This window comes from Orcinus orca, chromosome 1, assembly GCF_937001465.1.
Source record: "Orcinus orca chromosome 1, mOrcOrc1.1, whole genome shotgun sequence".
Classification (NCBI taxonomy): Eukaryota; Metazoa; Chordata; class Mammalia; order Artiodactyla; family Delphinidae; genus Orcinus; species Orcinus orca.
In genome coordinates, this window is record NC_064559.1 from 64100974 (window position 1) to 64113575 (window position 12602).

Consider the following 12602-nt stretch of genomic DNA (forward strand, 5'->3'; position numbering starts at 1 on the left):
TCAAGTCCACTGCAGACCTACAGCCCAGTCGGTAGTAGGATCCGGACCCAGTCGTTTTGCCTCTGGGCCCTAGGTTCCTCATCTGTAAAATGAAGGGCTTTGACTTCAATGGCTTCAAAGAAAACCCTGAGAATTCTCAAGGGAGAAGCTGCTTTTCACATTGAGACTTCAAGGAAGACTTCACGAAGGGCTCCATGACTAAAAGCATGCTTGAAGGCAGTGGACTAGATGACTTCTAAAAGCTTGCCCTGCTCCCAGGACATCCTAGGAACTTTCCCAGGGCAGACATGCAGCCGTAGTTTAGTGTCTCCTGGTGCCGGGTTTTTGGGGGGGCTGGGGGGGTGGAGGGTGTCTTACAACCTAAGAGGCAGTGCTGGACTTGAATGAGCTTCTGAGCAGCGTTTAATGCCCCTTTCCAGTCCCCATGCAGGCAGTGAAGGGCTTTAAACAGCACAGATGACATTTTCAGGAGAAATGGGCTCTCCAGTGCTGTGAACATCACAGATTTAAACAGTCTACACGATTAAACACACAAGGTCCTGGGTTTCCAACTCTGCCTATTCATCTGACTCACCTGTAGTTTGCTATAAAAGACCCTCTCCCTAGACCTACAGAATCAAAATTCTCAGGAATGGATCACAGTAGTGTCTTTATCAAGCCCCAGTGATGATGATGGCCAGCTTGGGGAACCACTAGAGTAGACTGCAGCAACAGAGAAACTAAGAAGTAGGAGCTGATGCTCCTACCTGCCTTAGTGAAGGCTTTAATAAAGATCTTCCGGGAAAAAAAAAGAAAAAAAAGAATCACATCAGAAGTAGTTAGACTTCTAGGCCCTCTGACCATTCTCTTAGAAACCGTGATAGCCAAGCAAATAGTATTAGTCCCACAACCCAAGGCAACCCGCAACCCCCGTTGAGAACTGAGTTCCACCACTAGATGGCAGACACGCACCAGGCAGCCGCCTCCTACAGCACAGTCCTACTTCCTAGCTTCCTCGGTAGAACTGGAGCAGGACCGCATTCCTAACATACTTTGCAGGACTGTTTGAAGGCTGGAAAAGTCTGACGTGAGTGTTATCATGAAAACTGGGAAATTTCAAGAACTGAAAAGAAAGTACATGGTGCACATGGTGCTCACTGATAAAGAGGAATCTGGAAATATCCTCAACTCTAATTCCCTTAGTGAGAGCATCCTGGGCTTGTCAGATAAAACCCCATGAAGCACATGAGCTTGTAAGGCAGAGGCCAGGCTGGCTTCCCCTGGCCCAGGGCAGTCAGCACTTAACACCATGGTGAACCCCAGGCCATTTTCATCCCCTGCATCACGGGCGCCACTGACCTAGTCCCAGCAAATCCTCATTGTAAAAGGGGATGCCAAGCATGGATTGGACTGTGCGAAAAATGAGTTTGCGTAAGGCACAGTTTCATGTTCTCCCACCCGTAAGCTCCATCCGTTCATCTGAGGAGACATGTCTAGATAAATCTTTAGTCCTAGCTTCAAATTGATTCAGTTGGCTAGTTTGTTATTTTAGTTCATGGTGTAATTGAAAAGATACATAAGCATATATGCAGGTACAGCCCAAGATTTAGCAGGAAGGTTAACTTCATTCTGGGTTTTAGCAAATGTGTTTAAACTGTTTTAAAATAGAAATCTAAACAGCCCCCAGCACCAGATGATGAAAGAAATCAATCCCTATGGTCCCATCCTCTCAAAGCTTTCCCACATCCTAGGTCTCCTTCTCCACCTCTTGTCTTTAAAACTCTTATGCAGGTCCTAACAGGTTTCCTTCAGTCTGAGCCGACGTGGTTTGATTCAAGCAGCACTCACCCGTCAAAAGGGTGAGTCCAGGATGCAGAGCGGAAAGTGGCTCAAAGGATGCTGCGACAGGCGGGTGGGAGGCAGAGCAAATCGCTCAAGGGCTTCACTGGCCTGCACAACTGTGCCTCAAATTACAACAAGGAAGCAGAACTGAATTCTGAGAAATGAACAGAGTCCCAAGCAAAGCTTGGACTCCAGACGTGGTCCACAGATAGGGGAAATGTGAGAGCAACGCACAGAGCAAACTGGATCGCAGCTAAAGCGGCTTGCACAACCACGACTCACGTCTTCATCTGCCTGCAGGTAATAATCGAGCTTGATAACACACACCTAAGTGTTATGTGAAAACACAGCGGCCTTCTGAGGATGGATTCCTCTTAAATCCAAGTTCTTTTGGATCTGAATTCCTTGAAGGGTTTGCCTCTGTCCTTGGAACAAGTGGCTGGAAATAGCAGGGCAACTCCGCACATCAATGAGGGTCATTGGGTGCCTGGGAGGCAGCAGGTGAAGGGATGAAAGGGAAGCTGAGAAAAGGCAGGGCCGGGGGGAAGAGTCGGGGTGCTACAAGGAGCACAAAAGCCAATTACTTTAATTATTTTCGAATCCTCGGTGGTGGGTGACCTAGATCTTTCAGTAACAAGAGATGATGATCATCTGCATTTGATTGATGTATGACTATACACTAAAAGGATATAGTCATCAGGGTAATCACACACACATGTATGTATGTGAATTCAACCTGAAGTTGTTCACATTGTCCTAATGTCAACTTTCCTCCACCCAACCCCAATAAAGTTTTCTTTATTTAGAAGGTTTTGTTCTGGCTTTTATTGTGAAAGTTGAGGAAGGGATGGGGAAGGGAAGACAGGAAGGGAGGAGACTGCACAAACCGGATGACCTCAGAGGGAGCAGAGCCGGCCAGAGCCGGAGAAGAGAAGCCTCCCAGGGATCTCGACCTGGCTTCAGAAGCAGAGCAGAAACACACAAGTGCACACATGGTGGCCTGGGTGCAGCCCAGGAGGGGAGGCATAGTGACAGCAGGCTGGTGCCCGTATCCACACAGCAAGGCCTGGAGGCGCTACTTTCCCTTCAGCTCGCTGGCCTCAGCCACTGTTCCTCTGGCCCAAGCACCACAAAGAAGGCAAGAGTGGGTTCTTTTCTGTTCAGTCTTTATTTATAGCAAAGTACAGAGTATGTGGTCATTTATGTAACTGCTAAGAGTAAAGGCAGGGCAGTAGAAAGAAAAGGGGGAAGCGCAAGCATCTAAGACACACAAAAAAAGCCTACATCTTTATTTACCACTCACTCTGTTCCTAAGGCAGGACTGGCTAGGCACTCACTGCCTCTAAGGGTGGCCGGATGCTGACCTGTAGCCAGCCCCCTGCCCCAGGAGGGCCGAAGAAGGCCCAGAGACCAAGATCAAAGGGGACTCAGCTCCAGGCTCACCCTGACGGTTTCCTCAGCCTGCTCTCCCTCTCGTTTGCTCGGACACCGAGACTTTCCCCACTCCACCCTGAGGTCAGGGTGAAGGAGAGGAGTGGCAGAGAGGTCCAGTCAGCCCTTCTCAGAAGCCCAGCCCTGGGACCCAGAATCTCCCTAGCCCGCCTCACCCACACGGTTGTGGACAGGCAGGTGGGAGACTCCAGGGCAGAGGAAAACACTTCCCTGCAAGAGGCTACTACTTCCCTCCAATAGCCTTGGGCCCTAGTGCTGGTCAAGGATGTCAAATCAGGGAAACCTCACAAGGACAGCAAAGGAGGTGATACACAAACGAGCTGGGCTCCAGTCCCTCCCGCACACAAGCCTTAGCCTGACCTAGTGGCCTCATGAGACTGGCAACCCACCCTGGACACAGAGACAAGTGTCCAAGCCAGCCCAGGAGAGGCAAGAAGCCAGTGTCTTTGACTGCCCAGCAGCCAAGACCACAGTGGGTTGCTGCAGAGACAACAGGTTCTGAAGGGTGAACCGGGGACCTTTCCCTGCCACCCTCCCCAGCCTGTTCTTCAGAGACCGCTGCCTCTTTGAGGGCCTACCCTATCCATTCCAAATCAAAGGACACCTGAAGTCACAACACTGCATCTTCCGTATACACACTGCCAGCTCTCTGCCCCTATTGGTCTCAGGCTGCCCAAGAACAAGAAACCCAGGGAGCAGAAGCTCCACTGGGGTGAAGGAGCTTGGGACCAGGCCTTCCCACGACACAATGCCTGTTCCCTAAACACATGGTCCTTGGACAATACCTGCACAGCTGGGAGAAGCAAGCACCACAGGGTATCTCTGAAGACAAGAGACTCCCATGTACACACGACCAACATCGCCCCACTCTGCTCATCCGTGTCGCCTCCCTGGACAGCAAAGGGTACCCAGGTGACTCATGTCATGATGTCTGGCCTAATGGCTCTACCTGACTCTCCAATGGAATCAGAGATCCAGTGACTCTTAAAATACCAAGTCCGGGATTGGCCACATAGAAAGCTCAAATTCAGATACTCAGTTGGCTAAACGCTGGGGTCACCACACCAAGGCAGAGCTTCCCGTCCCCTCCTGGCCCCAGACGTACTATGTCACAGAACCAGAGGAGTCGCCAGCACGGCCCAGTGAGTCCCCAACCGAGACACCAAGAATTGGTGACGGTTTTACCCAGAGGCAGGGCAGCCCTAGAGCTGCTTCCAGCGAGGACAGGGCTATTCGGAGACACTGGAGGCTTGGTCCCAACACCAGGAGTAGATGAGGAAGCGGCTAAGTAACTCAAGGCTCAGAGATGAGAAGAATCCATCTTCCAAGGCAGTGGGATAGACAGCCAAGGCACTGAATGGTTTGGCACCTGGGAGCTTCAAGTAAAGTTGACCGTGCTACCACCGAAGGGCCGAGGCTCTCCCAGACAGGGACGGGCTTCCCCTGAGCACAGACAGGCCCCACCCAGCAAGGCAGGAGACCCCTGGGTCCTCAGGATCCTGCCATCTACCCTTCATCTCAGAACCGCACAAGGCATGACCGGAAAGATAATCAATACTGACTCGGAAACACGCACTCCAGAACTTGGCCATCCCGCCAGGTACCGGTCTTCAGAGCAGGCACCTCGGGACCCTCCCCTTCTCCAACCAGGCAGCTGCTGCCCTTGGGGGGCTCCCTCAGGGCCTGCAGCACAGTCTCCTGAAGGTCTCAGGGGTGGCAAAGCCCTGCTGGGGATTAGGTTTGACTTTTTGACACAGCCCAACGGAGTTAGAGTCAAGTGGAGTCCAGAAAAGGGGAGGCAAACTGCATGGCCGCTTGCTCCCGTGTGACTAGAGTTAACGGCATCAGTTTATCTGAATGGCTCAAGGGGCTATGAAAGCAATGGAAGGAGAAGCGTTCCCCAAAATGTTTCAGGCTGTGGCAGTCACAAGGGAATAACTAAGGGCATAGCCTACCGAGCACTGAGATGGAACACACTGAGGTGAAAAGCTTCTGCCTCTTCTGCAGTTAAAAGGTGACGCTTCAGGCCTCTATAATTACACCTCCTCCTTCTCGCTTGGTCCCCTGCTTCCTCCACCCCTCCCCACCAGGAATCTTCAGGAATCCGTACTTCTTGCAAAGAAGGAAGTTTTCACCAAGAGGGAGCCCTCGGAAAAGCTGGAATTCTCCACCCCAAATGTTTTCAGCCCAAGACTCCAACTTGTGACTTAAAAACACCACTCCCAGGCTTCCCTGGTGGCGCAGTGGTTGAGAGTCCGCCTGCAATGCGGGGGACACGGGTTCGTGCCCCGGTCCGGGAAGATCCCACATGCCGTGGAGCGCCTGGGCCCGTGAGCCATGGCCGCTGAGCCTGCACGTCCGGAGCACAGGAGAGCCCACAACAGTGAGAGGCTCGCGTACTGCAAAAAGACAAAAACAAACAAAAAAAACACGCCACTCCCCTTCCCCACCCCTCGTTTCCGGCAGCTGCCACGTGACGCGGCAGCATGGTAAATAAGTCAATCAATGTGGCTGTGATGCTGCCAGTGACGGTCCCCGTTATCCTCACCTCGCTGCAAATCCCCACGCCTCGGGGAACAAAAGCTACAGGCTCCCTACACGGCAGAGCTCTCTTGCCACCCTGTGAGGGTCAGGCTGCCGGCAGAGGCCCTCAACCGAAGCCCAGACTGCAAGGGTCCACTGTGCACTCCACAGCTTGGGGGACAGCCCAAGGAATCTCATGGGTGACTTCCCTGGGAGGCACCAGCATCTCAGACTATACGACAGGCAGAGAGTCCCACTCCCTCCTTCCCCACTCAGTCAGGAAGCGACCCCGTCACATCCCCACCAGGGAAGGAGAGCAAGGCAGCTCTGGCTTTCCGAGAGACTGAGAAGCGGGTGAGTAAGGAAGGAAGTGTGGAGCTACCCAAGCAGCCAGAGGTGGGCAGGGGCAAGAAGAAAACGCAGAAGACTCGTTCCCCTCAGTGGGCCCCTTCCCTGAGTTTGGGTTTTGAGTTGAGGTCTTGCCTAATTTCAACTCAAAAAAAAAAAAAAAAAAAAGAAAAGAGGATCTCTCATTAACATTATCCTGAAGCTCCAGCACCAGGAAGGTGGCATCTGGCAGGGGAAGCAATCAAAAGTTCCAAACTCCACTTCCAACGAGACCCACGGACACCGAGAGCCGCGAGCCGTGAGCCTCCCTCCCAGACGCCTGAGCCTGCCCCACCTGGAACCCACCAGGCAACTTCCCTTTGGTGAAACTCCAGCTCCAGCCCCCAAAACACACTCAAGTACAGGCCCTCCTGCAGAATACTTACGGCAAACAGCTGTACAGTATTTGTACATTTACACAAAAATAGATCCTTTTCTATATATATATATGTATGTATTTATAACTGGTTACACGTTGAAGTCATAATTAGGCATCACCAGTAGTAGTTGGCACAGTTTGTCATTTAAGCTCAGGGTCAAGTTCTGTTTCATTTCTCTGCTCCGAAGTACCAAAGAAAAAAAAAAAAAAAAAAAAAAAAAGGCATTTCATCTCCATGGTGTTTTCTTAAATACAGCAATGTCATAGGAAACCATATGTATAGATGCACAGTGCCTCTGCCCCCTCCTCCTGTCCCTTGGAGATCGGGGCCAGGGTCTGAGGAGACGGGGGTCAGTGCGGCCGGCTGCTGGACTCCGAGGCCTGCCTCTTGCGTGAAGGGGTATAGCCATTGAGATAGCCGTTGGTCTGCCGTTTGGAGAGCCCTCCATTCAGGATGTCCTGGATGTGCTGCACGATGAGGTTGATGGCCACTGTGGGGAAGAGACCAGAAAAGTGTTAGGGACACGGGGAGGGTGGGAGCACGTCTGTGGGGCTGTGTGTCTGTTTGGGTGGACGGCACTCAGGAACCAAAGGCTAAAAACTGTTCCAGGAAGCTGGCTCTGCTGCTTGCCAGCAGGTCACGCCACCTCCCCAAGCCTCCATCAGGGCTAATATGACCCCCGCAGGGGCATTCTCGGAGTAGGACAACGTAGAACACGATCAGAGGCACGGACTGGATGAAAGCAATCGACCCAAATTCTGTAGACATGAGGTCTGGCCTTCGCTCTGACACCATCCATTAGCTGTGAGACCCTTCCACTGGGTCCCCATCCCGTGCAGCTCCCCATCCCAAGGACAGGGACCCTACAGAAGGCCCTCTCCTCCAAAGGTCAAATGGGACTCTCTTTCCTTAGCCTTGGAAAGAAATCATATGATTCAAGCAAATGATCAATGTTAACATCCCCCCAAATGGGATAAACATCAAGTGCTCTCTGAGGTGATGCCCCAAGAACAACCCTCCCCCAGGGTATTCTCCAGACTATATAAACTGAAGCTAATCCTGAGGACACAAAAGCAAACCCACGCTGAGTGCCATTCTACAAAACAATGGGCCTGTGCTCCTCAAAAATGCCAGTGTCATAAAAAACAAAGAAACGCTGAGGAAAGTTAAAGGAGATTAAGTCAATGTTAATTGTCCTGGATGTGATGAGCGCACTGTGGCAATGTAAATGAAAATGGCCTTGTCCTTAAGAAATATACAGTGAAATTTTCACTGCTCTGACTAACTCCCAAAAGCCTCGGCAAAAATTTTACTTTTTAAACAGAGGAAAATTGAAAGAAATGATAAAGAGAATGAGAAGACGGGGTATTCTCACAATTCAACTCTGCCCCATTATGCCTAAGTCCAGGGATAGTCCTACTTTCTAGACAAGTCAAAGCTAACGCATAAATGCACTAGTGGTAGAAATCCCTTTCCCTTTAGGAAAGGCTACCTTAGTGCAGGTCATTCTAAATTAGATTAAGAAGGAAATCTACTTTTGCTAAAAAATGGCCTCAGATACAAGGCAGCCAGGTATCATCACTGGGAATGACAGTAGAAGGTAATCTATTGCCCTCTGATTGTTGCCAGAGAAGCACAAGTTCACGCCTGTCCCCATTTATGTACATGCATATTCACAGGGGCCTGTCCCCGAGGCCAGATGCATAGGTATAAATACCTTTCTGGCTCACAGCAGCAGCCAGTGGCTCAACCACATCTATAGAGCCTTGTCTGGTTACCACATCCTACTCCAAAGTATAACTGACAAAGGGTAGAAGTTATGCCCCACGGGATGGCACTCCATAAGGACTCACCTAGATTATCTGCACCTCTAGGAATGATCACATCAGCGTATTTCTTTGTCTGTGGAGAAAGATATTTACAATGCGTTAAATGCATTACAACGCATTAAAGAGAGAAGCTGGACCAAGCCCCTCTTCTAAGGGAATGTGGGGAAAGGGCCAGCCTTCTACCAATCCCAGAGAGCAGCAGCTTGTGGCTTTAAACAGAATACATTTTATCCACGTTATCTAATTTATAATAAGTCGGCTTTTCCCTGAGTTCTCATTAGCAGTTAACATTGTTTCAGCTTACAATCTGCACAGAGAACGTGGTCTTTGAAACCAAATATATAACTGCCTCTTCACTGATGGAAAACCAACAGTTAGTAAGACCAAACTTAAAGGGGAGTAATTCACCTTGGATTTCTATACACAGTTTATCTAGCACGAGGGTAAACCCAAAAAGAAGTAATCGCCATTGATGACCACTTTCCCTGGCTCTGTTATGACACAGCCTTAAAAAAAAGAAAGAAAAAAAGAAAAAAAAGCCCACAGACTCTGTTTTTGTTTGTAAAGTTTACTGACATTTTGTGGACCATTTTACAAATAACTTGTGTCTTGGTGAGACCACATAAATGATGCCTTAGGACATGGGCATCTGTACTCTGTGCAGCTTCCAAGCTACAACTGTTGAATTGCGACTGATGCCCAACTTGAACCAGGCCGACAATTTATCAGGCCCAAGTTCCTGGTTGACGTGGGAATGAGCTGCTTTTCCCTGAGCTGAGTGGCTGGACAGGAGGAACAGGTAGAACAACCTAGAAAATATTTACGTAAAATTCTGAGCTCCATTACAAATAAGTTAAACAGCAGGAAGTTGGCAGTAAACTCTAATGTATGTTCAGTAATCAGTTTACTTTGTATTCTTTTTTTTTTTTTTTTTGCGGTACGTGGGCCTCTCACTGTTGTGGCCTCTCCCGTTGCGGAGCACAGGCTCCGGACGCGCAGGCTCAGCGGCCATGGCTCACGGGCCCAGCCGCTCCACAGCATGTGGGATCTTCCCAGACTGGGGCACGAACCCGCGCCGCGTCCCCTGCATCGGCAGACGGACCCTCAACCACTGCGCCACCAGGGAAGCCCTGTATTCTTATTATTAAGTTAAAAAGAGCAGGAGAGGTCCTCAGATGGATGGATAGAATTTCACAGCTCCACAGCCACTTCTGCCCTCTTCCCAGAAACCTAATCCTGTGACCCAATCCTCTCCAGGGGAATGAACAGGGCATCAGCGTTACTCAGGCTGACTCAAAGTCTGGCTGGTTCCAGGCTGAAACAAATGTCAAGTCTGTTTTGATGCAAAACCTACTAACAGACTTAAAGAAACAAAGAGGCCCCCCGGGGTGGGGGGGATGGGCAGGGGTAGGGTGCGGTGGATGAATTGGGAGATTGGGACTGACATATATACACTACCATGTGTAAAATAGAGAGCTAGTGGGAAGCTGCTGCATAGCACAGGGAGCTCAGCTCGCTGCTCTAGGTGGTGACCTAGATGGGAGGGATGGCAGGGATCTAAGAGGGAGGGGATATAGGTACACGTATAGCTGATTCACTTCATTGTACAGCAGAAACTAACACAACATTGTAAGGCAATTATACTCCAATAAAAATGAAAAAAGAAAGAAAGATGGTTTGGGATCATATTTTTCCATGGGAGGAAAAAAGAAGTTAATTATTAGGCGAAGCAGAGAAATCCCCACACTCGGCCACACTCTACACCTCTCATCTCCCTGAAGGCATCACCCAAGACAAGACGAAGACCCAACCTCTCTCACTTTCTCTCAGAACTTAACCCCACCACTCCAAACCTCATGTCCCTGAGGTCTTCCCTCAACGTTCGCAGATCTTTCATGAAGAAGCTGGGGTGTTTCCTAGGCTGAGGGCTGATTCGCTAAAAGCTGAGAATTCCCCCGTCCTCACCCTTCCTTCTCTGAAAGCCACCTCACTAGAGTGTTCCCAGCTGCCGTGCGCAGGCCTGACAGAGCCCGTGCTAGGGCAGAAGTACAGAAGCCTGTTCCAATATGGCGAACCTCCCAAATGGGAACTTACACGGGGACCAACGACAAGCTCGAAACGGGGCTCAGATGTAGTGGCAGAAGAGATTCAGAAGGGAATACCTTGTAGCTGAGGCCTCCTACACCAGTACTCCAACCATCACAGACCTTCTGAAGACCCAAGTGGCTGAGTCTATCCTGGGATACCGATGCACCCTCGATAAAGGGTCTCACACCATGAGCCTACCAAGCAAGAAGTGTACAGCTTGCTGGAATCAGACAGCAGGATCCTGAAGGGGTACCCCAGAAAAAGAGTGGCAGGACAGAGCTCTTGGAGAACACAGTGATAGGAAACAAAGCACCAAAGGCTGTCCTTTCTTGGGACTTGAGGATAGAGGAGGGAATGAGTGAAATCCCAGCCAGGGAGCTCAACTTACAGACCTTTATTTGTTTGATTACATTTTAAAGACTAAATTCAATGAAAAACAAGAACACAACTCACTGGCAAGCAGAATTCCTCAAAGGCAGGCTTGACGAATGTAATGTACTGAGATAAAATCTGCTCAAGGTCCCTCCCTCTTTCGCTGATGTCCCTTAATACTAGAAGAGAAGGAAAAACAAGAATCAAGAAAAGAGTGCATGAGTCAATACATGTCCGCCTTTCACGAGGCCGACCAGGATCACACAGGCTTCACAATGACTCTGGATGATTCACAAGCCGGATTCTAAGAGACTTGACCGAGAGCCAGTCAGCAGCCGCTTTGGGAAAAACAAGTTGCATTTTCACATCTTGCTACAGTCAAATCCAGCTATGCTCTCCAAAGCAAGAGGTTTTCCAGGAAAGGCCAATAGTCTTCTGGTTTCAAGCAACATTTGACCCAAATAAAACTTCACTGAGAACCCCAGAAAAAGGCAGGACAAACTCATAATAGGAAGTGGACCGGGCCCAGAGAGGTGGTGGGGCTTCCTGGAAAAGGGTGCGGGTTGCCCGGAGACTTCTCCTTTGCCCACCCTGATCCCGTGCCCTTACACTTACCTGTGTTCAGGGCGGCAACCCTCTGCTGATGTGCCACCTCCACCTGCCCGGCTCCCACCCACACTTGAGCCTCTACAGGGGGTAGAAGTGGGGCAGAGGGCCCAGCTGTGGTCAGCCACTCCTGCCCACCTCAAGCACAGAGGTCTGCAAAGGGAAGACCTCTTAGTGAAAGATGAGAAAACCATGGTGTAAGAAACCACGGCCTGGAGCTGTGAAGCTGTCCAGATGGACCCAAACTCACCATCTTCTACCTTCTTCCTCCTGGGGGTGCTGTTATTCGGGGACTTGCAACAAACACTGCTTTTAATACAGTCTTTCATCAAAACACGGAAAAGCGTCCAGAATCCTCGTTCCGCCACTGTACACTAACCTCCCTGGGCCTGAGTTTCTCCCAAACTCAGCAAGTGAGTTTGAGTCCCATAATCAAAAACAGCCCCTCCCTACAAATGTTTTCAATCTTGGCTATTAACTCTTTCCCTCCTACCCCAAAAGGGTATCGAATCCATCTACAGTCACTTGCAATGGGCTCTCAGCTCCCCTCAATCATTTCTCAGGTAATCGTTTCAGTGTGGGATGAAACTCTGAACAAACATAGGGAATCCTTGTAAGTGAATTTCTGGAAAGCCACGTCTGTAAATAATTCTGTGTTTACGCGCAGGCATGCGCACAGGAACGCACGCACGTGGGGAAGGGCAGGTAACAGGGAGAGCCTGTGGTTTTGGTCCAGGCTGGCATGAAGTCTGCATGATCAGATGGCTAGAAAACTGTCAGGAAGACCCCATTCCAGAAACCCGGGTAACAAATATACTGCTGTCACCATTGACTTCTCTACCAGCTCCTCAAATCACAAGGAGTCTTCCCCCCGCATGAGCCCTGGCAATAAAATGGTTGGTTGGTCGCTAAATCGTCAGGATTTGCCTCACAAACCCTGCCGCCTGTGCACCCAGCCCAGCCAGGAAATGGTCTTCTCAGGCATTTGGACACAGGGCCCCGCTCCAGCTGCCACCGCCACTGCTCTGCCAGGGACGCTTGGCCAAGTAGGAGCTCCAACAGGTGCCACGTGGCTCAGCCCCACAGGCCTCCAAGAGCTTGGGCACTCAGGCCAACGGGCCGAGCTCACCAAAACACACAGCCC

At 50.3% G+C, this 12602-nt stretch overlaps 1 protein-coding gene across 2 annotated transcripts in view; it reads right to left on the reverse strand.

Moving 5' to 3' along the window:
• Positions 1-312: 312 nt before the first annotated feature.
• Positions 313-12602, reverse strand: part of UCK2 (uridine-cytidine kinase 2) — a 76973-nt gene continuing 64683 nt past the window's right edge. For both annotated transcript variants that reach the window (XM_004269699.4, XM_033427982.2), the window contains exons 5-7: positions 10934-11031; positions 8417-8465; positions 313-7053 (exon numbers count right to left, since the gene is read on the reverse strand). In XM_004269699.4, the coding sequence (XP_004269747.1) occupies positions 6914-7053; positions 8417-8465; positions 10934-11031 (287 nt within the window). In that variant the 3' untranslated portion in view covers positions 313-6913. The remainder of the gene's footprint in view (positions 7054-8416; positions 8466-10933; positions 11032-12602) is intronic.